General features: G+C 39.3%; 5 protein-coding genes across 8 annotated transcripts; 3 read left to right on the top strand and 2 right to left on the bottom strand.

Moving 5' to 3' along the window:
- The first annotated feature begins 56 nt into the window (after nucleotides 1-56).
- Nucleotides 57-3,765, top strand: LOC128886203 (protein ITPRID2). 2 transcript variants are annotated; one of them, XM_054140867.1, is made up of 7 exons: nucleotides 57-179; nucleotides 383-563; nucleotides 743-755; nucleotides 1,046-1,355; nucleotides 1,430-1,725; nucleotides 2,478-2,702; nucleotides 2,783-3,765. In XM_054140867.1, exons 3-7 carry the CDS (start codon nucleotides 746-748, stop codon nucleotides 3,730-3,732), a joined length of 1,791 nt encoding a protein of 596 aa, XP_053996842.1. In that variant the 5' UTR covers nucleotides 57-179; nucleotides 383-563; nucleotides 743-745; the 3' UTR covers nucleotides 3,733-3,765. The 2 variants fall into 2 exon arrangements, with proteins under 2 accessions (XP_053996842.1, XP_053996843.1); XM_054140868.1 differs by lacking the exons at nucleotides 57-179; nucleotides 743-755 and having other exon boundaries at nucleotides 372-563.
- Nucleotides 3,766-5,788: 2,023 nt separating this feature from the next.
- LOC128886213 (nucleolin-like) lies at nucleotides 5,789-8,586 on the bottom strand. The gene is made up of 5 exons (XM_054140912.1): nucleotides 8,343-8,586; nucleotides 7,191-7,448; nucleotides 6,960-7,100; nucleotides 6,759-6,883; nucleotides 5,789-6,688 (listed from the first exon to the last, which is right to left on the bottom strand). The coding sequence occupies exons 1-5, from the start codon at nucleotides 8,448-8,450 to the stop codon at nucleotides 6,670-6,672; spliced, it is 651 nt and encodes a 216-aa protein (XP_053996887.1). The 5' UTR covers nucleotides 8,451-8,586; the 3' UTR covers nucleotides 5,789-6,669.
- A 542-nt stretch (nucleotides 8,587-9,128) lies between these two features.
- Nucleotides 9,129-14,020, top strand: LOC128886207 (dipeptidase 1-like). Of its 2 annotated transcripts, none has more exons than XM_054140901.1 (8): nucleotides 9,129-9,831; nucleotides 10,439-10,559; nucleotides 11,681-11,852; nucleotides 12,078-12,515; nucleotides 12,587-12,845; nucleotides 13,204-13,288; nucleotides 13,430-13,505; nucleotides 13,592-13,732. In XM_054140901.1, exons 1-8 carry the CDS (start codon nucleotides 9,748-9,750, stop codon nucleotides 13,641-13,643), a joined length of 1,287 nt encoding a protein of 428 aa, XP_053996876.1. In that variant the 5' UTR covers nucleotides 9,129-9,747; the 3' UTR covers nucleotides 13,644-13,732. The 2 variants fall into 2 exon arrangements, with proteins under 2 accessions (XP_053996876.1, XP_053996875.1); XM_054140900.1 differs by having other exon boundaries at nucleotides 9,142-9,831; nucleotides 13,705-14,020.
- A 2,109-nt stretch (nucleotides 14,021-16,129) lies between these two features.
- On the top strand, nucleotides 16,130-24,579 carry LOC128886198 (neprilysin-4-like). Of its 2 annotated transcripts, XM_054140854.1 has the most exons (17): nucleotides 16,130-16,395; nucleotides 17,316-17,376; nucleotides 19,491-19,558; nucleotides 20,194-20,372; nucleotides 20,568-20,813; nucleotides 20,892-21,097; nucleotides 21,165-21,341; nucleotides 21,661-21,759; nucleotides 21,846-21,990; nucleotides 22,399-22,613; nucleotides 22,687-22,863; nucleotides 22,937-23,099; nucleotides 23,167-23,215; nucleotides 23,522-23,589; nucleotides 23,698-23,834; nucleotides 23,948-24,112; nucleotides 24,187-24,579. In XM_054140854.1, the coding sequence occupies exons 2-17, from the start codon at nucleotides 17,365-17,367 to the stop codon at nucleotides 24,361-24,363; spliced, it is 2,283 nt and encodes a 760-aa protein (XP_053996829.1). In that variant the 5' UTR covers nucleotides 16,130-16,395; nucleotides 17,316-17,364; the 3' UTR covers nucleotides 24,364-24,579. The 2 variants fall into 2 exon arrangements, with proteins under 2 accessions (XP_053996829.1, XP_053996828.1); XM_054140853.1 differs by lacking the exons at nucleotides 16,130-16,395; nucleotides 17,316-17,376 and adding an exon at nucleotides 17,405-19,068.
- On the bottom strand, nucleotides 24,352-26,570 carry LOC128886206 (p21-activated protein kinase-interacting protein 1-like). The gene is made up of 4 exons (XM_054140899.1): nucleotides 26,241-26,570; nucleotides 25,883-26,045; nucleotides 24,581-25,813; nucleotides 24,352-24,494 (listed from the first exon to the last, which is right to left on the bottom strand). The coding sequence occupies exons 1-3, from the start codon at nucleotides 26,337-26,339 to the stop codon at nucleotides 24,603-24,605; spliced, it is 1,473 nt and encodes a 490-aa protein (XP_053996874.1). The 5' UTR covers nucleotides 26,340-26,570; the 3' UTR covers nucleotides 24,352-24,494; nucleotides 24,581-24,602.
- Nucleotides 26,571-26,739: the final 169 nt, after the last annotated feature.

The raw sequence follows: 26,739 nt of genomic DNA, 5'->3' as shown, positions 1-26,739 counted from the left end.
CATGTACACGATATGCTTATATAGTTTCGTCTCTGATTCGAGCGTATTTATTTCCGTTGTATTATTCCATAGTATGCAGGGCATTGGTACATAAATACTTTATACTTTCGTACAAGTGTTGCGAATACGAACGACAGTTTTAGCCTTAACATTCCCAACTACAGTTTTTAGTTAAAAATGTAATGTTTGTATATCTGTGTCAACAAAATTGCACTTGTTCGACTTATATATCTATCCGATGATACAAGTTTCTCTGTACAAACAGTGAATACGAAACGTCATTTAGAGCTAGAAATGTTAAATCAAACTTCTATCGGGTAGAATATAGAAAGATTAAGAATACAATGTTAATGCAAAATGTTCGTCTTATATTTTGTAATAGTGCCGCTGCATTAAACGGCCCTGAAGTACTCATAGTGTGGGTAACAAGTGGCTGTTCTGTTCTCAATCGCTTCGCGGAACACAAATCGTTCAGAGAACGATGCTGCTTTAACATGCATTTTAAAGCACTTTGACTCGGATAGGAATGTATTATTTGCTTTCATTTTTCTCTTAAATCGAAGGTAGGTCTACATTTATTCAATTTTATATATTAATGTTCTCGTTTCCTAAGTACGAATCGTCAAATTTATAATTTCGCAATCGTGTATAAAAACAATAACTGGTTAATGCGTATTTGTATACACACATGTTTTCAGTTCTTATTGTTTTAATGATCTTATCTCATTCGCGCTGCTTAAAGGAGATGGACCCAGGTATTTCATCAAGGAAGATAGATTATGTAGTATTTTAGAATATTTTCATTCATACGTGCTACAATATTTAAACGTGAATTAAAGGCAGAATTCGCAATTTTAATTATTATGTCAAATTTGCATAATAAGCCTGTAATACAGAAATTTTGATCAATATATAGAAGCTAACATAAATTTTGTAAAAATATGTTGATGTGTAAAAATTAATTAATCGCAATAGATTTATTTAATCCTTTGAATGTTATTAGTTTTACCAGTTTTTTTAATAATTATTGTTTCTACTGTAATAGAAAACGTAGGTAAAGACACATTTATAAAAGTAACGGGCTGGATACGCGGAATTTGGGAAATGAGGCGACGAAATGGTCCAGTTCAACAGTGGGTTGATTCTATACCATCGCCCATAAAATCAAATATGTCGCTAGCAGATGAACACCATGAAGTATTGACTGAAATAGTTGATACTCCATTGATGCCGACAGAGCCTAAAGACATACCACATTATTTGGGAACAAAACTTCCAACTATGACTGTCTCAGCACCTATTAATGTTCCTACTACATCAGCAATTAATACAACTAATACATCCGGCCTACCTAGGTATTGTATACGAATTTCTGTTGGCATGTATTTTAAATTTTATACCATAATTATATTGCTATGTTTACTTCCAGCTCATTACCTCATAGACTTGTACGTGATCCAAGTCTGCAGTCTGATAGTAGTCACTGTAGTAGCGTGGAAAGCTTGTTAGAATTGAGAAAGGCTGATCCAGAAGCAATATTACTTGGTCTTGGATTTGGTGGTTGTCCAAACAGCCCTCAAGACAATGGTTCTCTTTCGCGTATACCAAAAAGATTTTTGCAGCCTTCAAAGTTAAAAGGCATAGCTATTAATGATTTTATGAAACACCAACAAGAAACAACTGAATCTATTGACTCGGTATCCTTAGGATATAGAGGATTAACTGGTAAGTTTTATATAACAAATTTACGAACATTACAAGCGAATTTGTAATGAAATATAGATTAATGAAGAAACAGCATGTTGGAAGTCGTTAAATTTAATGACAAATAGCTACAACAAAATTTTAGATCAACTATCTTAAATCGGTAGTAACATTGTTACGTAAATGATAATTTTATAGGAAGCGATGGCACATTATCCGTATCTAAACTTTTTCCACATCGCAGACATTCTGGACCAATTAAGTTTGTAAGTCTTACGACAGTTAGGACTTTTCCAATAAAAATTGTTTTTGTTGCATATATAAATAACTAATATTTTTATTTATAAAATTTAATTTTAAAATTAAAAATATACTATTTTAATTACAAAGTATTTATGTTGATTATTTGTCTGCTATAATTAAAAATTTATGCTCTACAATTTTTGTTAATTTTGAGTTTTATTATAAATACTGAAAAAATTTAATCTGCATGAAACACTGATTATATTATTATGAAGACAGTATGCTTGTAATTATGTTTGTTCATAAAGCTAAAAGTGACATAAATAATACATTTATTACATTCTCAAAATGTATACACACAAATGTGACATTGTGCTATATAATTTGCATACTGTACATGATTTGTTAATTATTACTACTTACTAGTTGTTTTTATGTTGTTATAGTTATTACTGATGTTAGTAGTATGTAATGTACAGCAACATTTATTTATTATGGTCAACGAAATAATTTTGCATATTATTTGAAAGGTTCACCATACGTAGCACCATCAGAAATTGTTCAAAAAATTATGCAACGTTTACGAGAACATGAAAGTCATGAAACTGATCCATATGCAATGTATAATTCTTATGAGCAATATAGTCCACTGCAACACAGTGGCACACTTTCTGTACTATCCCCTGATAATAGACAATTTTTAGAACGTCCACGTTCGAAAAGTCCTGATATGCGTAATAAACGTATGATCATTGGTAAGAATCGATTGCATTTTTTTAAAAGAATTTTCTAACTACATATAGCAGGTCTTTGTACGGCAATCTAAACGTTTCAGGACAAAAGTCCTTTGCATTTGGACACGACGGTGACTTAATTGAAATTAATCCTTCCGATATAAAAGAATCAACGGAATATAACGAAAACAATGATTCAAATGTCATAGAAAGTTCTAAAAGTCAGGAAACAAACGACATTTTGCCAAAGAAATTATTGTTCGACGATAGCACAGAATTTTCTGATACCGAGATTAATTTTCCACTGGAAACATGTAAAGAGAATTCCAATAAACAAAATACATGTTTAGATGAAAATATTCATCTTAAAACAGAAAATTCTGTCAATACAAATTCACAAAATTTACCCGATATTCGAAGAGCTAGCGATGGGTCTTGTGATGTGAAAGTTGGGGTGAATTTATCGATAGCGCAAGGACGAAGACACAGCGATAGTTTTGTTCAAACTAATGGCAGTGAATCCATTTTATCACAGAGAAGGAAAACCTTCAAGCGACAAACTAGAATATCTGATATGGATACGATAAGTTATTATAATTCGAAAACATCTATACCTGATATAACGCAATGTAAAGATAGCTTGCACAAAAAAGTAGAAATCGGCGAACACAGTACAAGTACTCGAGTTAATTCTCTCGAAAAAATCGCTGAAAACGTGGCATTAAATACTGAAGATGAAAGTTATGGTGCAAAATGTTCAAATACATTTTCTGAAAAAACGGACGATATTTTAGTTAAAGAGAAACAGAATAACGATAAATGTTACATCGAGAAAAATCAATCTGTGGAACAATCGTGTGAGGACGAAGGGGAAAGTACGAGTTCTTGTTGTTGTCGTCCTGGTACTACGAAATATTGGAACAAAATGGACAAAATTATTAAAAAAAATAAAAATCTAGAAAACATGGTAGTAAAAAACAGACGAGAAATGGCAGAAATTCGAGAAATGCTAAGCAACGTACTGTCCGTACGATTGGAGCCTGGTTTTTAATATAGATGAATAAAACTAAATAAAAAAAAAAAAGGATTATTCACAAGTAAGTGAATGATTAATGATTGGTTCATGACATTGTAAAACATGGTATTAGAACGTAAAATTGTTTGAACTTATTTCACTATCTATTTCAAAAACTGAATATTTATTTCACATACATTAATAGACAGTGCTCTATAATGCATGTATAAGCACTATACACATAGTCAAACTGGCATACGGAATTATCTCAGGAAGTAATAAGTACCATAAAAACTAACAATGCCAATGTTTTATATGTGAAAGAAACATCTTTATTCATAACAGCTACATTTTTTTTATGCTTTCAGTTATAAATAAAGATGTAAATATTTTGTTTCATATTAAATATTAATGCAATACCAATGTTCAATATGTGGTTAAACTTACAAATACCATGCACGCGGTCGTGTCTGTATATGTATATATATATATATATATTTCCACACGTAATTACGATATTTCGTTATGTTTGAAAATTATTGCTATTGTGTTATTACACTTGTTAATTTTAGTAGATATTTTTTATTTGCTTAATGTTGAAAGTTTCATCGAAATATTATATTTACCTCTGAATAGTTTTATTGTTGTTTAATCGTACAAATATGAAATAGATCGTAAACGCGAGTGAAACATTGTTTGTTATTTTGCTTCTTATACTTGATATATTGTTAGAAATAATGGAACATACATTCCTGTAGTGAACGAAAGAAATTCGGAGAATCTAGTCTCGTAATTTCGCACAGCAATAATGTGTTAATAATATTATTGTTTATTACGTTGTTTCACTTATAATTGAATATAACAGAAACATTCCAAGTTAATGGAATAATGATAATTACTGAACATTGGTACCTACATGCAATATAACTAACTTGTCATACTTCATACTATCGTTCGCCGAGGCATTTGTAAAATCTTCAATATATATCGACTGTGACTACGACGTAAAACATAGTTGAAGCAACATTTACAGCTTCCTTCATATTTAAGAACATTTTTTTGTAAATACTTAGCGAATGATTATATTGATAGCGAAAACATCAATGCTATGAAGTTGTGTTTGGGATTTGTGTGAACATTGAGTCTATTTCTAATGATACACGTTAGACAAGTAATAAACTGCTAACATCGACTTACAAGGATACGAGTATCGCTACGCCTATGAACTGTATAAAATGAAAACGCATATTTTTGTATAGTATATTTTGTTTTACGTAGTATTATTTGGCTTCTGTATGCTCCAAATTAAAAGAAGCAAAAAGAAAATTTGAATCGACTGAAAATTCAATATTAAAAGAACACAGTTACTAAATATATTCGAAAATCTAAACGAGGTAATAGAAGAAAAAAAGCGAAGAAAAACAGTTGTATAGGTAGCGATCGCTGTACATTGTCAAATCTGCCTTGCCAAAAAGGAAAACTTTGAAACATTCCTAATCGTAATGTTTTATACTTTTCCTCTTTTTGATGTTTGTACTATTTTGTATTTTTGTGCTTTCAAAAACACATTTTGAAAGTGTGTAGTTATTTTTAGAACTTGTTTGCATAATCGATATATCGAGAGAAATATTAACTGTAATCTACAGTTTATACACAGTTGTAACTTTACAAGCTCATTAATCGTTTTTATTACTCAAATATGTATGTATGTACTTTTGTTACTAAAAGTAATCCAATTATTTTTTATATGAACTGAGTACAGTTTTATTTGAGCTTCTTGCTAACATCAACTATATTTCAGTGCATACATTTTATAATTGAATTAAATACAACTATAAAAGTTGTATTCGATTATTATTAATCAAAATATTTCAAGTACAAATTTCAACATTTCGAAAAGTTATCTGAAAGTTTTGGAGAACTCGCGGAATTATTCTTCGCAATACTTTTTAAATATATGATTTAATGTTTAAACTTATAATGAAAATTATATTCCTTATATGCCTACATTCCAATAAGTTTGATGTACATAGATTATACAAACAGGGTAGGAGCTTTGTAGATGATACAATGAAATGTACAAATACAGGAATACTGAATAAATATTTAACACAATTAATTTTTACTCTTTCTTTTTTCATGTATGTGAACCATAATTTTTATCTATAAAACTAGGTCCGACATGACACACCACTGAACATGATTCATGACAGTACAATTCAATTTCTTATTCACAATTGTTGATATAAACATAAATTTAGTATATACGTTTTTTATGCTCATGAAAAATAGTCCAAAAATGAAATAAAAAATTATAAACATGATTTTCCAGGGGATTCACAGGATGGTAGGAACACAAGACAAACGGTAACTGACATGGTGTTTTTTTTTCTATATCTAATATTTTGCATTTCGGTGACTAAACGTAATGCAGGATTTAATTAATTAATGTGTTTTCGTCATAGGGTATAATTATTTAAAGTACAATAAACAGCCAAGTGAATTTCGAGATCGAGACTGAGTCCAAATTTTTGTATCGCGTAACAATTATCCGAATGGAAGATAGAAAGAAAAAAGACAATATTTAAAAAATAATGTTGCAGTCAAATTAAAAAGTTCGTACTTTCATCCGAACTATAAAATATAAAGTGCGAGTGGATATTGTGTACTTTTAAAGAACTGAATAACGGCGCTTTAAGGTAGCTTTATTGTTAATTGAAACACGCATACGCATTTGACAGAACTATCAATTACACGTAAAGCTACCCTTTTGCAACTTTGAACTGAGATCCATGGTCCACTCAATCTTATTTTTAAACACGAATCTGCTAGAATATCAATTTGTAAACTGCATCCATTTGTTTGCGTAATATGCCTGTGTAGTGTTATTGTGTACATGTGGATGTAGATGTATTCTTTCTTAGCATACCTTAAAATGTATATAAACAAATAAAATCAACCGTGATTTTATATTTAGTCTTCTTTGTCCTCCCTGAAAAAGAGAACAATTTGTTATGATTTTCATACATGTATTATACAAAGAAATGCTAAGAGACACATACTTTACAACTTCTTGTTGTTGTTGATCAAGATGAAGTTCAACAATTGTCTCTGTTCTACTTTGCACTTTAAAAGTGACTTGTGCTGCCAAGTATTTATCTTTGTTATTCACGGACCATCCAGAATACTGTAAAAAAAAAAAAGTATTACAAACGCATAGGGATACAAAGACTAACTTATACAATAGATATATTAGAGCTTACTGTTGATGTGCTTTTGTACAGTGTTTTTCCATCTTCTTTAAAGGGTAAAAATTTTTGAAGTAATGCTTTCCCATCTATCCTCCACAATGTTGGGTCTGTACTTGTACCAATGTCAGCTTTAGCAACAACAAATGCTCCAGACTATATTGCCAATGTAAATAACATAATCTTGTTATTATTTAGGCAGATAAATAAAGATATAAAAATAATAGGTCTTGATGCACAACTCACAGTAAAATCTTTTGGTGTTTCTCCAGATGATTCATTAAAGCTATTATCATCTGAATCCTCTTCATCTTCATCTTCTTTCTCATCTTCCTCTTTTTTTGACCGTCTTTTCCTTTTGGGTTTCTTTCCTGTGTCAGAATCAGATTCTTCGTCTTCTTCTTCATCTTCCTCTTCATCCTCTTCCTCTTCTTCGTCTTCCTCCTCTTCAGAATGTTGTCGTTTTTTAGCAACTTCTCTCTGTGGCCTCTTCTTAGCACCACCCTAAGTAACATTTGCATAAAATTGCAATAACTAATGCTTACTAAACACTAGTAATTGAGAATGTATAAAAATTGGAAAGTTCCGATTTTTATCAGTTACGAATAAAATACATATGTTTAATTCACTAGACTAATTACAATGACACCTTCAACAAATAACGTTAAATTGGACATTATTCGACAAATCGTAAAAATATATTAAAGACTGTAAAGCGTGTACGCGTTTAAAAAGGATTGACGGTTAGCAATTGAACTGTTTTGAAGAATTTATTAGCTGGCGCCACCGACTGACCGGCCGGCAACGATGACTCGCGACAGCGGTAATGCTATCTCCAGGAATAACTGTTTTTCTTGTAAAAATAATACGATCCACCGACGGACTTTTTATCCGCGTTATGAACCATCGAATGCTTATTTCTTTTTTTACAGTAAAATGGAATATTCATAAGATACATTTAGTAGCGATAACACTTTCGAAGACATACTATATATCAGGTAGCGTGCTTGACACGACTTCGACGGCGCTCCGCACAACCAATTCGTGTTTTCTCGTTATCTGTTCGAGTAGACCGATTAAAAATGATTTATACCTAAGAATAACGAAACGCGTATAATTAGGAGAGAGTCGAGAACGTCTTGGACGATAACGGTGATCCTTTATCCAAAACCGTTAAAATCCCTCACTTCAATTTCAATGGAAACGAATAAATGGAGCAACGACTCCGATTGACAGATTTTTAGTAGCAAATAATTGGGTATAAATGTTTTCGTGCGCGATGGAATCTGTATGAGAACCGTAGCCGGAAAATAGGAAATTACGGACAGAATGAAAACATTGGGAAAAATGTTTGAAGTAACAGTAAAACAGGCGAAAATGTTAGTAGCGTGGGCTTACTTCGACCCCGGCCTCAGGAGTCCACTCTTCTTCGGAGGCTCCTTCCATTTCTTCTGGATCGTCTGCAGAGTATTCGTCCTCGTCGGACACGTCCTTGGTCTTCTTCATGTTGCTTTTTCGCGAAATGTTTGCAAACTTTCCCGAGGGACTCACCGAACAAGAAAAAAACTCACGCGACCACGTACAAATCGACCAACTACGTGCGCGACTACCGCAAACAATATGGCGGTATATGGCGGTGGGAATCACCTTTCGCGCATATCCTCCTGCGCAGCCTGGAAGCGACGCGTGCCTCGCGACTTCCCGTGCTCTCGAACGAGCGCGAAATGTACGTTTTTCAAATTTACACGTTTACATGTTTATACAGTGTGTCCCAAAAATGTTGTAACACCTTGAAAGATGTGGTTCGGGAGGTGATTTGAAACGACTTTTTCCTTAGCGAAAATATTGTCCGAGGCTTCGTTGAGGAGATATTAACGGAAAACACTGACCAATCAGAGCGCGAGTATCCCGGTGGAGCGCAGGCTACGCGCTAGGCGGCCGCGCTCATAGGCTACCGCGGCCGTTCCACCGGATTACTCGCGCTCTGATTGGTCAGTGTTTTCCGTTAATATCTCCTAAACAAAGCCTCGGACAACATTTTCGCTAAGGAAAATGTTGTTTCAAATTACCTCCCCAACCACCCCTTTCAAGGACCTCCAACATTTTTGGGACACCGTGTATACATATATATAAATCCGTAGGAGTATTATTGTGTTTATAATCATTTCTCATCGATTGCCAGGACCTGGAGGCTTATTTGATGACACTAGAGCCCAGAAATGTATCTTCAACATTTTTGTATAAATCGAAACAAAAAATATTTTTAATAAGTAATCAAGAAGAGATAAAGTAACAAACGAAGGGTTTCTTTTAACAAACGCGTACTTTTTAAGGAATTTAAGAGTTTATTCTATTAGTTTCGTTAATTAATATCTTTATCGTGTTATTTGTTAATGGAACAAGGGTCGTACGTAATTCTTTTTCGCGATGAATGCGAAAATGCTGAAGACGCGCAGACAAAGTTTTAAAAACGTCAATGAAAATGTTGTTTTGCGAAGCGTAAGCTTTCGACGAATCGCGACTGCGTATCACATCAATGAATTGAATTACACTTCGTAGGTGCGTATGCTTGCGTAACCGAGTATCTTGGTCACAGGAATGTAGTGTCGTTTGATGAATTTTTAAACAAAATTTCGCCGTTTTAGTGTAATTTTTTAGATTTGAAACGTTTCCCCAATATTGGGTCGATACGAGGGTTGACGCATGCGTTAATGCCCCACGACACGAGACGCTCCCTTCAGTATTTACGGTCCTAAGGAACTCTTCGCAGAGGCAACAGAGTGATTCTAAAAAGAAGGGAAACATGTTTGAGCTTTACGGAGTAAATAAAGATGGCATGGTTTATCGGTCACCGCCTCCAAGAAGAAAAGAAGTCGACATATTAGAGGTAATTCACAATCTCAAGTAAATTCTTCGATTATGTTAACTATATCGCTGTATTTTTGATGATTCCACGGCTGTATCATCGATGTTCGCCAGTTGACAAAGCGAACACTGTTAAAGGAGCAGTCGAGAACATTAGGCTGAAAATTCTGATTTCATTCTGTACATATTTATATATATTTTTGTATAGGAAGAAATAATCGGATCAAAACGAAAATTAGCACGCGTATCGAACTTTCAATACGGACTTGAGATATTTTTTGTTTCTTCTAACAACACATTAGTTGCATTTTTTTAAATATTCAAAGTACGATAGAAAAAGAAATCGACCTCGATGGCATTAATCATCTTTTGTTCGTTTCTCAAGACTGTTTTAAAAGCGTGAAAATGAAAAGCATAATGTTTTACGCGCGGAGAAGACTACGACAAGTTTTTGAAATTCAAACCACGCGATGATTCTGGAAACGAGCCAAGTGTACGATCGGAAGTGATTACAAGCGGTGAGGTTCTTTAAAAGAACGAATTGTCCCCTAAGCGTACAAATTTGATGTTTTATAAAATCAGGAATATCGTCATTCAATCGGCATAATGCAATAATAATATCTTTTTAGACTTGCTTGCAGCTATCGTCGCCAGAGCTCATGAGAAAATTGCCTAATGGCGATGCGCTACACCATACAAAGGATTCAGGTGTCTCTACATCCCTCGACAAAGATCCACCGAGGGAAAGCGGTATGTCCCTAACGAATAAGCAAGGTTCAACACGCAAACCTTTATACACTTCATACGTATAGTGCGTGAACCAAATATAGCTTGAAAATTAAAACACGTACAGGGCATGTTAGACTTCTTTTTTTTTATTGAACAACTGTCTGATAGCTGCAAATGCGTGGCCAATAACTTCGAGTTAAACGTAACTGTTTCTTTTGTAAAGTTCTACGATAATACAGAATTCGTGTACGGCAAATATTCTTCAGAGATCGCTATATTTCTCCACGCGCTATGGATACACACCAGTCACGATCAGAGATAAACAAAATTTGATTGAAGTAATAGACGACGTGAATTCAATGAACAGTGACATTTCTACTTGTTCAACGTGTGTTGAATAAAAACCCGATCATCATTTAAAATTTGGCCCATCTCTGGCCAAAAAAATATATATCGACCGTGCGCGCATGTTAAATTTTTTCGGTCGTTTCTGCGCAGAAATATTCGAGTAATTTCTTTGAATCGAAATAATTCACGTCTCTATAAAGAGGAATAGTCGCGCTAAGCTGTTTCATTTCGCTTCCGGCCAACCTATCGCCACCGATTAATCGCTTTTCTCCCTTTTCTCTAATTTCGCACATCGGTGAACTTGCTCCGCAACCGTGACTTTTGCCCGCGCGAAAAGTGAGACGAGCAGACTGCAGAAGCGTTCCACGAGCGAGATTAGATACGATTTCCATTCGATTCACGGATCGACGAGCTCGTTTGACGCGGTCAGGACCGAATTAAAAGAAAAATAAACACGCAATCGTTACTTATCGATACGTTTTCGAATAGAAATTATTCGAAAAGTCTTCGTGGACCGCTAAACTATGCGAACTCGTATCTCAATTCGGTCCTGACTGCGTTACAAAAATCGAGACGACCGGGACACGTACCGGTGTACGACGACGGTTTCGCCACGAGTGATTTCGCCAGTCGATGAAAGGGGAAATGATCTCCGATCGAGAAATTCGAAATCGTCTGACCGTTTCCGAGAGAAATTCTCCGAAAGAGGATAGAGAAATTCGTAGAACAAAAACGTCAATTACACACCGAAAGATCTGAATTGCGAATTGAATTGGCCTATACGTACGATGCAGGACGAAGTATGCTGAGAAGGTGGATAGTGATGGCAGGTTTCTTATTCCTCGGATGTGCCTTGGTCGCCGGTGTAGGATTACCTTTAGCTTTAGAACTGCGAAGCTCGCACTTGTTGGAAGTTAGGCTTCAAGTTGTGCACCGAATGCTCTCCGAGATTCCTCTCGTCGATGGGTAACCGTCATTTTGTAAATTAGATCGTTTCGAACGACCCTACTCCGTACGTTAGGCACGCCCAACTGACCTGTGACGAGCAGGAGCGATCCGCAGCCGTGAGAGCGAACACCGTGGAAAAGACGTGTCTTTGTTTCCAAAGAGAGCTCGCACAGCCACCGAGTTGGACATGCCTGCCGTACGCGATCGTCGAATTATTCGGCTAAACTTGGCTCCATCTTTCAGGCACAACGATTTCGCGTGGAACCTCCGGAAGCATCGAGGAAACACAAAGTTGCAAGACTTTCCGTTCGACGAGGACTTGTCGCGAAACGAGAGCTGGGGTCCTCGGTGGCAAACCGACTTGGTACGGTTGCGACAAGGTATCGTGGGCGGACAATTCTGGTCCGTGTACGTTCCGTGCGAGGCGCAATTCCTCGACGCGGTACAGCTCACCCTGGAGCAGATTGACGTGGTGCGTAGACTCGCGTCGAGGTACCCGAAGAGAATAAGACTGGTGACGAGCAGCAAGGAGCTCGAGAAAGCGCACAAGGACGGCGTGATTGGGAGTCTGGTAGGAATCGAGGGTGGTCACAGCATAGGCACCTCCATGGCGGTCTTGAGGAGCTTTCATCGACTAGGAGCGAGATATATGACTCTCACGCATAAGTGCAACACTCCTTGGTAAGTGTCGATGCTGTCTCGCGCATCGTTGATGGTACAAAGGACAGAGACAATCGATTTCCTGTTCCCAGGGCGGATTCGTGTACGGTAGAAGATCCAAACTCGGACGCGTCGCTGGGTTTTCACAGTGGCGGGCTGTCAATGTTCGGCAAAGCTGTCGTTAAGGAGCTGAATCGATTGGGGATGCTCGTGGATTTGTCTCACGTTTCGTTGAGAACCATGAGAGACGCTCTGGCGACGACCAAAACCCCGGTGATATTTTCTCATAGCGCGGCCAAAGCTCTCTGTAATTCGTCCAGCAACGTTCCAGACGACGTGCTTCGCAACTTGGTAAGAAAAGAAAGCGAACCAATGAATCATTTCATCGATTTTCTTTAATACTTTCCTCGATCTTTCGTCCTCGAGATCGTTCGATATACGCGACGGTGAATCGCCACAGACAGAAATCTAAACCATTTACTTATGTTCGATTGTGCGTTTTCCCCTCCTCTTAATTAACGATAATTTATCAATGTGAGTAACTTTTTTGTAAGAAAATTACACGATACGAGTGACCTTTGATATTTGGAATTTCTTTCGACGTCTCGGTCAAAGCAACGATGCCATAGGTTTCAGCCTCAGACGAGCCATCTTGTATATCATTCGTTTACCGATAAATCAGTCGATTTTTATCACTTTTTTTTTACAGTCTGTGAACGGTGGTCTGGTCATGGTCAGCTTCGACAGCGCGCATTTGAACTGCGGTGATAGAGCCTCCATATACGACGTCATAGGTATGCGTAACGAGTGAACTTTATAGTATACTATGTTACACATGTTATCAAAGTAGAAATTTTCTACGCTGCTCGAAACGCATAGAAAAAGATGGACGAACGTTTTTGCGACGAACCACCCGTATGCTTGTCTCTTTGCAGCTCACATCAATCATATACGACGAATAGCTGGTGTTAATCATGTGGGTCTAGGCGCTGGCTACGACGGTATACTAAGGTTGGTGGAGTGATTTAACGTTCGTAATTTATTTTAGCGAACTTCATCTCTTACTCAAGTGTTTCTCAAACCGTATGTATTTACAGTGATATCCTTTGCAAATATGAGTCTCCTTTCTCAAAAGGAAAAGGTGACTGACAAGGTTTGGGAAACGCTGTCTCGCGCGATACACGATGATCTAATATTCGCCTATCTTTAGTCCGCCGGTCGAACTTCCGGACGTTTCCGGTTACCCTCTGTTGTTGGCGGAATTGACGAGGGATCGAAGATGGTCGGCCTCGGATATCAAGAAATTGGTCGGTGGAAATCTGTTGAGAATCTTTAAGGAAGTAGAAAGTTACGCGGCGACGATGTCGCATCAATTGCCAGCCGAAGAGCTGATCCCTCAGGAGCTGATCAAGGATACCAATTACTGTAGATACCACGATTCGTAAAGCCGACGTTCTTCGTGTACAGTTTCATCTTTATACCTGGATTACTCTGTTTTACATTTTTAATAAAGTAGTCACGGATTCTTTTACCGTTTTCTTCCCATGCCCAGCGGAGAAGGTTCGTTCGTACCAGTCGAGACGAGAAGGTACGCGATTGCTTTTGCGAACGAAATAGATCCTGCCAGTTGAGTCAATTTACATTGTTATCGACGGTGCCGTCTACGCGGAATGTGTGTCGAAGCAATTATTTAATTTCATATCAGTCGCACTGCGGTTAACGAGCGCAGACAAATCGAGTCAGTTGCCTTGCTTAGCTTAACTGGTTAACGTTCACCTTTTTCAGGTTGACGGTGGAAAATACTTTGTAATCCGACAAATTGCCACGATCTGGTCGTGATCATTGCGTAACTCTGAAAATCAAGAAAAAACTGATTGGAGTTGATTGCCATCTTACAGACTAATTGGTAGGATTGCGAAGGGTTACTTGAATTCTTATAGGTTGTACGCGAGTCTTCCGGGAACTTGTATCGTTTTTCGAGTTCTCGGTAATTAGATATTAGTACAATTGTTGTTTCGAACCGCGTTGATTATTATCTCGAACGAGGAAATTTCGAGATGCGATAGGAGCCTGTTTCAGCTTTGCTAAAGTGCACCATTATTTTTCCTCTTTTTGTCGATAACGCGTTCGTGTAAACTTTGTACTAGATATCACTTTTAGAGCAACTCGATATTTCTATCCGTTGACGACTTCTTATTTTTAGAAGGTTGGCATTTATCTACAAAGACCGTTGATCGCAAATGGTGACCGTAACCAATTAACTCGTAAGCAGTCATTGCGATTGTAGAAGACTTTAGGAGGGAATTGCCGATCCCATTTATGAAATTTGCATGATTATGAAATCATCGCATCTTTTTATGCAATCACCTTGGCAAATTTAAATTTAGATACAACTATTTATCTTTCTGGCTATCTCGACTGAAGAGTTCGTATCGTCATGTCGCCACGCTTATTAAACCAAGACCCGAAAGAAAATTTTTGTTTTTAATTATATAGTGAAAACACGACAGGAGTACGCAATTCGCCAGCGCGACCTCGCGTTTACGATAAAGCGGACAGAATCGTAGACCAGACGTGCGCTGAACGCGGGGATTCGACCGAAAGTGATTCGTTGATCTCGTCCAACTGACGAAGGAACAGTGCGTAACGAGTTCATCGAATCAAAGAGGCCAAGATAAAGTGCAATCAAAATCCTCGAGTTGGGACAGATTACGATTCGTACCGTGCCGGGCGCGGTAGCGAGGCAAGCGATGTTTCTACGTCGGTTGCGTCGCGACGAATGCCGAATACAACTAAATCCATCGGCTTTTAAATATTAATGGCCGAGCATCGACGAATATCAACGATATTCACCGATCGTCCCCCGACTCCAGGAATGTACACGCTTGCGTGAAAGCCTTACCCATAATCGTAACGAAAAGTCCTAAGATGGTCCCTGAAAACAATAACAGCAGCTACTATTATCTTATTTTCAAATTGGACAAGAACATACAAACGCGACGCGACGGTACAAAACACAACAAAAGAAAAGAGGAAAAAGAGGATAGGAAAACAATGATAATCGTTTATGCGAAGCGCGCAGCGAGGATCGTTTGGATTCCTGCGATGAGTCGCGGTAAAGATCGATAGGATCGTTCTAATCGTTAGTAAACAGATTCGTACGATTAGTACGATTACATTAACAACGCAACGTGCGTTGCGTTCTGGACGTAGGACTTTATTTTAAAATCCTAGCAGGAAAAAGTAATTCAATTTGTCACGGGATTTTTCCCGTGTCGCATTGTGCAACTTCTAATCTGTACAAGGAAAAATATATAATCTCGAACAATGCAAAGTGTAAATGTTTTGAAAAGAATAAACATGATTTTTTATATAAAACGCAACGTGTTTCGCAACGAAAAAATATTTGAAACACGCGTAATGATTATTATTTTAAGAAATGAAATATTTTCCTTGCGTTTAGCGTGTTAATAGAGATGGCAAAGGACGGGACAAGTATGCGACAACGAAGAGAGGAAAAATATGACTAAAGAAGAACAAAGACAAGTTCATCGTCGGCCGTTCCTGGTCGGTTGTATGGCGGTATCGTGGCGCGGAAGTGGTAGGGGATTCGAAGATTACACTTGCTGGTTCGCAAGCCGAAACATCAGTTTAGTTTACTATCGGTTCCGTGTCGCATCCTTCCAGGGGATTCAGAAGCGTGGATGCGCGGAGTAAAAATCGTGACGCGACAGAACCAACGAATCCGCAGGAAAAAATATCATTGAAGTCTCGTAATTATCGCGCGAGGCAGCGTCCTTTTCTTTCTCGATTAAGATCTCGTTTGTCGACGCTTCGACGGACATTGGAACTTAATTGTTTAATATGCGAATTTAACGTAGACCACAGACACCGACGGCAGGTAAGCATGGTATTTCATTTATTTTTCCAATACTTTCGAAAAAATACAGATTAAAGCGGTTATCGAGAAAACGTATCGGATATTAAGAAAGGGAGATAGGTCCAACTGTTTTATACTCTGGCAAAAGTTTGGAGATCGAAAGGAAAAGTGGACGATATAGAAAGACAACCACGGATGATAGACGGGTGGTTAAGTCAGCGGGCACGTGTCTCGCGTAGATACTTGGCCAACATTTCGTTTACTTCGCAGCGTACGTTCAGTGAACTGTAATCCCGCGGAAAGTGAGACAGAATCCTGTAAAAATAGCCGTGGCTAATTTCGAACCGCGTAGACCGATGTATGCTTTTTGACGGGTGATGAACACGCTTAACTTTTTCGGCAAACATTTTTTACCGCGACAAAACTATACGCAGTCGAATTTTACGCACGGCCTAGCCTTCGATACCAATATGTATACATTTTGGCAAACGATCAACGGATACGTCGAAGATCCTAACGAGTCGTCTATGCAATTTGCGCGATGTACGATTGCTGTCGATGCATCAAACCGGAGACGTTCGATTTTTGAAAGCATGTGTTTTCTTAAAACATTTATAAGCACGTTACGGTAATTTAGTACGCTACGATTGTATGGAAATACTAGTATTTTTAGCAAAAGTATTCTCGAAAACGATTGATTTTCCAAAAGTACGTCACACTCCCCTATAAATTCCTATTACAGTCGTTTCTCAAAAAGGATAACGGTCCGTTGTCCAAGAAGGAAACGGCCAAGGTGGCGAGAACGAAAAAGGACACGCAGATATTTCATCGGTTCGAAATGAATTGTCGTTTGGATTCGTGATGGACGTATGGCGACGTCGAGGCAAATTATGTTCAGCGTCGAAGCATGGAACGTTTCTGTCAATAATTCTTTGTTTCAGAGCAACGAGCGGAAGTCGGGGAAACGGAAAAGACAAAGGAGACCAGAAGATGAGATACAAGGTGAACGCGAAGGATGAGACGCTCCTCGATTGTATTTTTCATTCGCGGCCACGAACATGCACCGTCGCGACCTCGAATGTGTCGCGAGGAACAAGAATAATCAGGATCATCGTGACATTGCTCGTCCCGTCCCCGCGATATTCTTACCAGCGAGTCATTGAGCTTTTCTTTCTCTCTTCGTTTGTCTCGCGGGCATATATCGATTTGCATAAAACATAAGCCGCATAGAGGCGACGATGCAACGCCTTCGTTTGTTCACCGACGAGTCTCATTGTCATTGGGAAGATGGTGAGTCCTTGTTATCGAGGCGTGCATCGCTATTGCCATGAGTAGGAATTATTATGATGATTATTATTATTGGAACATCTTTATCTTGCTTACAAAGCGACGTCTTGGAAGGTGTGCATCTCACAGTTACGTTTCGTGAAAGATGGAAAAAAGTGGATAGCCGCGGCTCGATGAAGGATAGCTGCGTTAACTATGCGATCGGAACCGTGACGACTCGCACCGCGAATAGAATCGACGATCACGTTCACGGTCAATATCGGCTAACTCCTTTCCAAGCTCTTAGACCGATGTATTTATACCTTTTCGTTCGTCACGAAGGATGCCGTGTCTTCGCGCGGAGAATCTTTGTTGGGGATTAACTTCGTGCAAACTTTGTTGTATAACTCGTAAGCGCAGCGAGTACAATATATACATATGTACACATCGGTTTATTGCACAACGCAAATTATCTACTATGGTGTTGCGTGCATTAGGCATGCCTAAGCGAAGATCGGCACGAAGATTGAATAGGTTCGGTAGGAAGTGGAGCGTGGACAGAGGCCCGTCCTTCTCGATTTTACTGCTCCGACTGGATCGGTTCGAGAAATTGAAGTCGCTGGCAAAATAGTCGCTCGAGCTTGACACGAATTCGCGGTCCGTCGAATACTTGAAATGGAATTGCACCGCGAGAATAATAAAAATAATCGTGTCGACTACTGGGTCGGAGATTCAAAGGATCGTCCTGTCTTGAATGTCTGAAGGTGTACGAAGCACTTGTGCGGAATATCATTTGCAAATTGAAAGAGACTAGGAGAAAAGATTGCATCAAAGACGCAACGATTCATACCGATTCCCTAATGTATCAGTGCCAGGCTAAGCGATCATCGATAAAGAAGTCGTTCTATTCGTAGAGGGCACACAACGTTGAAGCTGTGTTGTGGCGCGTTCGTGGTTTGCGTCTTGTCGTATTGCACGTGTAGTCACTTTTTAAGCTGCCGTACGCAGGCAGCTTCCCGCAACCTACATTTTCCAGGCCAAGGCTGAAATGGATTCGTTCGTTCCATTAACCCTTCAACTCGTCCTTCGATCCGACGACGGTTCTATGCGCGAAAACATAGCGATCTCTGCTCTAGCGATAGGATCAAGTTCAATTTGTACTCGTGAGTACGAATCAGTTCCAATACCAGATGCGATTGGCCATGAACTCGCGGAACCTTAGCTTTCGGACCCCCAAGGAACTCCTCGCGCGTTCATTTTTTAATCGAATTACCATTCCAAGGTAGATTGATGCTTGATCTCGTCGCTAGTATTCTCGCGAAACGATCGATTCGACAATTTTGGCAAACGTGATGAGAGAAGGACGAAGGATCAAGGATGCCTCGAGACCGAGGGCAGGATATTGGGCGCGAGGAGAATAATGCCGAGGTAATTCCAACGATTCTGGAGCAAGGTGAAATGATCGATCGTGTAAACGGGCAGAGGATAAACCGGCGAATTCGATTAGATCGATTAGAACTTATCCGCGATGCAATTATCGAAGAGAGAAAAAGAACATGGTCGAATGACAGATATCACGACCCGAAACCGACCCCTTGCGTTTCTCGTTTTGTCGCATTTTCGCTGCGTGCGTAACGATGATCCCTGATACGACCAACATCGCGAACTTTGATCCCTTGACACTTAACTGTCACGACAGTTTTCCGTGTCTAGAGAAGTCCTCGATATTTGTTCAAATTATGGCGCGAAGATGGTGTCTTTGATACTCCATAGCGCGAAAGTTTACACAGCATTGTTTGAGGCGAGGATCTACTTACCGTAAATGAAGACGTATCTCTCGTTTTCGCCAGGTAACCGACCCGGAGGACTATGGAAGAAATGAGCCAGAAGAAACGAGGGAAAACTCGATGGTTTCGAGGTAATCAGCAGCATTGTCATGAATTCTTGTAGAAAAAAAAAATGCGTATACAGAGTTTGTCACAGAAGAGATGCGAGGTAGAAGCTATTTACCTAGAGTTCTACTTATCAGAAAAGAATATACACGTAAGCATACCGACGATAGTACAAAGGAAAGACCATTGCCCTCGAACAGCAGGTGGGTATCTAGCTTGCATGTGCTCGCGAAAATGTTGATACAAGATATGGAGGTCGTTGTCCGTCTGACGTGTAGAAAAATTGGTAGAAAGCCTGCTGAGACGGTGTCGAACCATAATGGCTAATGGAGGTGATTGGACCCATTATTAAGTAAGTGCGTAATAGCTTTTTAACCTTTTCACTGCTGATTAATCAGTGGTAGGAAAAGCTCTGTGCCGAGTTAACTTTACGATTCAATTCTTAATAATCGCACTTGTAAATACACGTGAGGGTTAAATAAGGAGGTCAACGAGGTAGCTTAATCTTTTTGGAAGATATCGTGGATCTTTCTGTGTAAGATCTTTCTGTGACAAATGGTAGAGGCATGTAAACAAACGAGGAAACGGAATACTCTACGCGGAGTATTCTTTTAACAAAAGCTACTTTGTCATCCATGCTTCTTCCGATTGATTCGAACAGGCAGCAGGTTCGGAGGGAGGGAAAGGAATTGGGCGGAAAGGAGACGAAACTGGTGATAATCGTGGGCTTGTTGACGGTGACCGTGGTTGCCTTGGTCGTAACGCTAACTTTACAGATAGCAGTGTTCCGTCGGGAAGAGTACAAAGAGATGTGCCAAAGCGAGGAGTGCGTAAAGACAGGTACCGTACTTGCGTAAAACCAAGGTCATCCTATTTTTCTCCTCGATTAACCTTGCGGCGCGATTAAATGGAAATGTTCGGTATCAATTTTACGCCCATTTGCATAATGATAATTCATTATCGCGTAAATACTGCAGGCCTCCACGATGACGAACGACCATCGACGATCGCTTGACAATTTGTTTACCTTTCCAGCCGCGAGGATAATAGAGGCGATGAACAGGTCCGTAGATCCTTGCGATGATTTTTACAAATTCGCCTGCGGCGGTTGGATCACGAAGAACCCCATACCCCAGAGCCAAACTTCCTGGGACCAATTGAGCCTTCTGAGAGAGGAGCTCCTGAAGAATCTAAGGATCCTGCTCGAGGAGCCCGACAACGAGGACGATCCGAAACCGGTCAAGATGGCCAGGGCTTTGTACAGAACTTGCTTGGACACTGGTAAGAAACGTCGACGAAATTAAAAAATCGTGTCATCGCTTTTAAGAAGAATCGAATAAATGATCTCGATTTTTTCAGCAAGCGTCGAAGCATTGGGATTGAAACCGGTCCACGATACCTTGGCCAGACTCGGTTTGCCAGAAGATCCACCATCGCGAAGCAACGCGTCGCCTATGGATCCATCGGAGATCGCTGGAAAGACGCAAAGAGTCCTGGGCTTGGATCTGTTTCTAAAATTCTACATCAGCGAGGATGTTCGCGACACGTCGAGGAACAGGATGATGGTAGATCGTCAAATACGTCAGATTAAATCTCTATCGCGCGGATCCGGAAATATTATCGTTCTTGTAGATGGAACAAGCGTCTCCTGGATTCAGCGAGCGCTATCTTCTCGATCCGCAACGTTTCCGATCGGAATTGAGCGAGTACAAGAAGTACATCAAAGCCATGGTCGAGCTGGCTGGCGCCGGGAACAAAAGTCTCAGCTTTGCCACTGAAATATTGGATTTTAGTACGAAAATCGCTAAGGTGGGTAATCGTCCGCGGTACGCTCGACTTTTGTGCACGCGTACATAGGTATGTACACACATATTCGGAATGGGACATTTAAACGGGGACACTTCTTTACAGTCGTACGAGAAAACTCTTTACGACAAAGGCACGCTACACTAATTTCAGTCTTGATGTAGTCTCTTGATGTAGCTTGTCCCTTTGTCATAAAAAGTTCTTTCGTACGGTCAGAAAATACTGGGATACTTGGGTGTTCCTATTTGAATGTCTCGCTCTGTACAAATATGTATACAAGTATTTCAGACGAGTGTCAAACATTTTTCACGCTATTATGCAGATTATGGCGACACCGGAGCAAAGACGCAGCGCTAATCATGTCTTCCACGACGTGACGATCGACGAATTGCAACAACTTACGGACTTGCACGCGCAACAGGTAAATACAGCGGAAGAATAGAATGGAAGATACTATCGAGCCTAACGAATGTTAATAAACAAGACTTCTTTTTTCTACTGTTTCAGTGGAACTGGACAAAGTACGTAGAAGGTGTGTTCAACGATACGAACGCGACGATTAACACCGGCCTCGACCGTGTGATCGTAATGGATCTACGCTATTTACAGGAATTACCTGAACTGCTTGCGATCACGCCACCCGCTACCGTGGGTACGTACCATCTATCCATCATAATATTTTGAGAAAACCGCATTAGTCGAGCACGATATCTTTTGATTGCTAACCGACTTGCGATAAAAGCAATGCGGTTCAATGACATCTTTCAACCTTATCTATCGACAGATACTCACAATGAAACATCTCTTTAAGGAGCGCCTTTGCAAACACCGTCGTCAGATTTTTCTAGTTCGTGTTATACAAGACTGTTAGATAACACGAGTAACTGAATTTTTCAATTAGATTTACATCAAGATATAATTGTAACAAACGTACTTATAATTCCAGGCTATTAAGTTTAATACCGAGTCTTCAAATATATATAATCTTTTGTGTAATTCTTTCAATTGCTAGAGGCATTCTGCTTTAAAGAGCACTTAATGTTTATTCGTAACGTTTCAGGGCGGTACGTATGGTGGAGCATCTACTCGACGATCGCCCCGTTAACGTTGCAACGATTTCGCGACCTAGGCTTCCAGTTCTCGCAAAAGGTTCTCGGTCTGAAGGAGAAGACCCCGAGATGGAAAGCCTGCACTGGGAACGCGAACGCGAATTTCGGGATGGCTGTCAGTTATGTTTACGCGCAGAAGCATTTCAACGATCGAGCTCGCGAAAAGGTACGGTCAAACTGATCACTTTTGTATTTCGACGTCGGAGCCAATTTAAGTTTTCGGTAAAATCAATTTTCAGGCACTGGAGATGCTGTTGGATATTAAGGCCGCGTTCGACGAGATGGTGTCTGAGTTAGACTGGATGGATGCTAGCACGAGAGCTAGAGCGCACCGGAAATTGGAAGCCATGAGACCCTACGTGGGGATTCCCGATTGGATTACCAACGTCACGAAGCTGGAAAAATATTACGAAGGGGTGAGCTGTCCAAGTAAATTTTTCACTCGTTTCAACTTTGAACTATACGTCGAACGAATGTTATATTTTGCAGATGGATATCGTCCCTGGAAGATTATTCGACTCGTTTCTGAAGCTGACCGACGCGGGTATGAAGAAAAGTTTGAATGCCTTGAGGAAGAAACCAGACAAAAATCGATGGATATCGACGGGCACGGCGGTGAACGCGTTTTATAGCGCGATATTAAACTCAGTTAGTAAGTATTGAAAATACTTGGACAGAATTCCCTCGTTCTATTGCTACAAGATTATATTGACTTGCAGCTTTTCCTGCTGGCATTCTGCATCCCCCATTCTATGGCAACGGGCTAGAGTACGTATAAATCGTTACCATCGTGCGCACGCCATGTTGGAAGATTCAAAATAACGCATAGATTTCATTGAATACTGATAAAAATCACTATATCTTTCGTCTGTTCACACAACATTTTTATTATCAATTGTACAGTTCACGAGATATAAAATAGAAAGTCTTCGTTTCGAGTTGTATTGTATCATCTGAAGGATAAATATGACGATTATGGTTAAGAACTATGAGTATTCTACATCTCCGACCTGGTGTAACTCTTTGAAGGTTTACACTTCCGATTGAATGTTTCTAACGTTACGCGTGGTACAGGTCCATAAACTACGGTGCCATGGGCGCTATTATGGGTCACGAACTTACTCACGGATTCGACGATCAAGGTATCCGTTCGACGTTTTAGTCGTCGATAGTTAATACAAAATTATAAAGCTTTCGCGGGTTAATCATAATTCACATAGACTTCCGATTACATGATTTTTTCTCCTAAGGTCGCAGATACGACGAGACCGGGAATTTGAGGCAATGGTGGAGTGCCGAAACATTGCAACATTACCTCAAGAAAGTCGAGTGTATGATCAAACAGTACAGTAACTATCACTTGCCAGAGTTGGGCGATAATTTCACGGTGAGTGTAATTACGTTTCTTATAAGGAACGAGACGAATATACATGTGTGCCAAGGTAGGCATCAATATGATACCACGACGAGCAAATATTTTCATTCTTATCTTTTGTTTAGATTAACGGCATTAACACGCAGGGAGAAAACATAGCCGATAATGGCGGCATACGGGAAGCGTACAGAGCGTATAAACGATTAGAAGCGAGAAATGGCGGTGAACGAGTTCTACCTGGTCTCGTGGGATATAGTCACGAACAATTGTTCTTCGTGGGTTTCGCCCAAGTAAGCTTTCGTATGACAAATATTAACGACACAAGGTAAACGATGAAACGAAATTATGTATATTTATTGTACAGGTCTGGTGTGGTAATTATACGAACGGCGCGCTAAAATCTAAACTGGTGGAAGGAGTTCACGCACCTAATCACTTCAGAGTGATCGGAACTCTATCGAACAACGAAGAGTTTGCGACTGCTTGGAGCTGTCCTGTCGGAAGTCCCATGAACCCACCTCATAAGTGTATATTGTGGTAAATTACGCGAATGAACGCCGCGCGTAAAAAACTCAAACAAACTTTTGTTGATTTCGGTGATCATCCGTGTACACGTTACAGCTGTAGCGGTAAAGTTACATTAAGACTGATTCGTAGGTACTAGCGTGTAACCTAGAATACGTTTAGATCATATTTTTTAGCAGAAATAACGATCTGTAAATATTATACAGAATGAGAATAAAATTTTTTAAATTTACTCAGTGTTATAATTGTCTAGCTTCAATGCTTCTTCTTCTTCGTCGGAATTGCGTCAGGTTCGTTAAGAGTTGCTTTCTTTTTTTTCTTTTTGGGACGGACTCCGTCGTTTCTTTCCAATCGTTTTATTTTCTTTTTCGGTATCTTAACAATTACATTATCCGCCTCCGAAACATTATCACAGGGTTGATTGTGCTCGCTTTCTAAAGTTACAGCGCTTCTCTTTCTCTTTTTTTTAGGATTGTCATTCGTATCTTCCTCGTACGACGATTTCTTCTTTTTCTTTGGGATGGTTTCGACTACATCTTCCTCTCGTTTCTTCTTCTTCAAAATCGTTTTGGACTTTTTCTTATCTGGAACGTTTGAGACTTGTACTTCTTCCATCCGTCTTTTTTTCTTCGATTTCTTTCCCATCGATAGTTGGGGATCGTTGACCGGTGTTATCTCCCAATCACCTTCTTTTTCGATGACGACCTCATGGCGAAGTCGAAATTTCTTTTCCTGTATTACTTCTTCTTCCTCTTCGGACTTCACTTCTTCGTCGTAGTTAAGATTTTTATATGGCATCGCGAGAGTCAAGCAAGTGATTCTAGCGCCACAATTAACGCTTTGTAATATGTGTAATTTATGTTTATTGTATCTCCAAACTTTAATTTCGCCGGAACTGGAAGCGGTAACTAACAAGTCGTCCTTAAAAGCCATACATTTAACTCTAATGTCGTGCGCTATCGCGTCTATAGTTTGCACGGATTTTTCGAGATCGTAAAATTTGATCCGACCATTCTCTAACCCAACGGCGATTAAATTGTCTCTTAAAAATTCCACGCATACAATCTTCGAGTCAAACTGAATTTCGCTGTCGATACCAGCGAATTGTACAGAATACACATCTATTCTTTGGTTAGCAGCCAACAAGTATTTTTCGCCGTTTGGACTCCATTTTAAAACGGTAACATTGCGAGCATCTAGCTTTAGTCTGGGCACCAAATTTGTGGCGTATGCTTGTCTCCCTTTTACTAGGTTCCAAGTTCTAAGTATACCATCGGCTCCAGTGGACAGTGCTATTTTACCAGTAGGATGAATAGCAAACGTATTTACAGCTAAACCTTTATGAGGTTTTAGCCAATGTTTCTCCATTTGCCAATTGCCACAATGAATGGCAGCTATAGTGCCATCGTTGCTGCATGTAAACATATGAGATGCATCAGGAGTAAACGTAATGCAATTTACGGTATCTGTATGAAAAGTATGGTTTACTGTATTACAAATAAAATATACAGATAAATGTGAAAGTTTGTACTTACCATTGTGATGGACTAATTTACCAGACTCCGTTCTGTAACGCATATCGTATAAACAGATGGAATCGTCTGCTCCACCTGAAGCCAAATAATGTTTATTAGTCGCGATACTACGTACACTGGCGACATGGCTATGCGTCGCAAAGGTCCTGTCCACTTTGTATTCCTGAAAATTAAAAAGCACGTTTTCAGGTTAGAATGTAAAACAACTTTACGCGGGGAACCTTGTTTCAACTTTTTTGCCCTTACGTTTTATTTTCGCTTTCTGACATGATAAGTAAAGTTATCGAATGAAAAAATAAACGAAAATATGGCAAGAAACCTGATCTACAAAATCCCAACTAGAACATTCCACACTTACGTTAACGATATTGTTGACTTTGTAGCCAAGTAAGTATTGCTCGTATGTTCCCACAATTATTTCAAATGGATCTGACATGTCTTCGTCTAAACGTACCATCGTGAGCAAACTTTTTAGTCAATTACGAGTCGTAATTAACGACACAAATACTTTTGGCACGTGTTCGCAATCGGTTTGACATGTAACTGCGTAACTGTACTGTTCCGCCGGCTGCCGGTAACGAAACGGATATAATTAAGACGCGGTAAACACGTCACACGATAGTTTCGAATATCTGATCTAAATTTTTCACGAACGGATGAATAAAACAATAGAACACTAGAACACAGAACAATAGAAATTAATAAACGTGAAGAAGAATGAAGTAGAAGATAAAATAGAAACGACCGATCAGCTACGGGTCACTGTGTTGTACTGTGTCTAACTATATTGACCAGAGCCAGAGGGCCAAGAAGGAAATTTCCAGTCGTTTCCAGTTGCTTCTTTTATGACATTGCAA

Source organism: Hylaeus anthracinus, unplaced genomic scaffold (assembly GCF_026225885.1).
Source record: "Hylaeus anthracinus isolate JK02 unplaced genomic scaffold, UHH_iyHylAnth1.0_haploid 11982, whole genome shotgun sequence".
NCBI lineage: Eukaryota > Metazoa > Arthropoda > Insecta > Hymenoptera > Colletidae > Hylaeus > Hylaeus anthracinus.
This window is presented reverse-complemented; position numbering and strand designations above follow the sequence as displayed.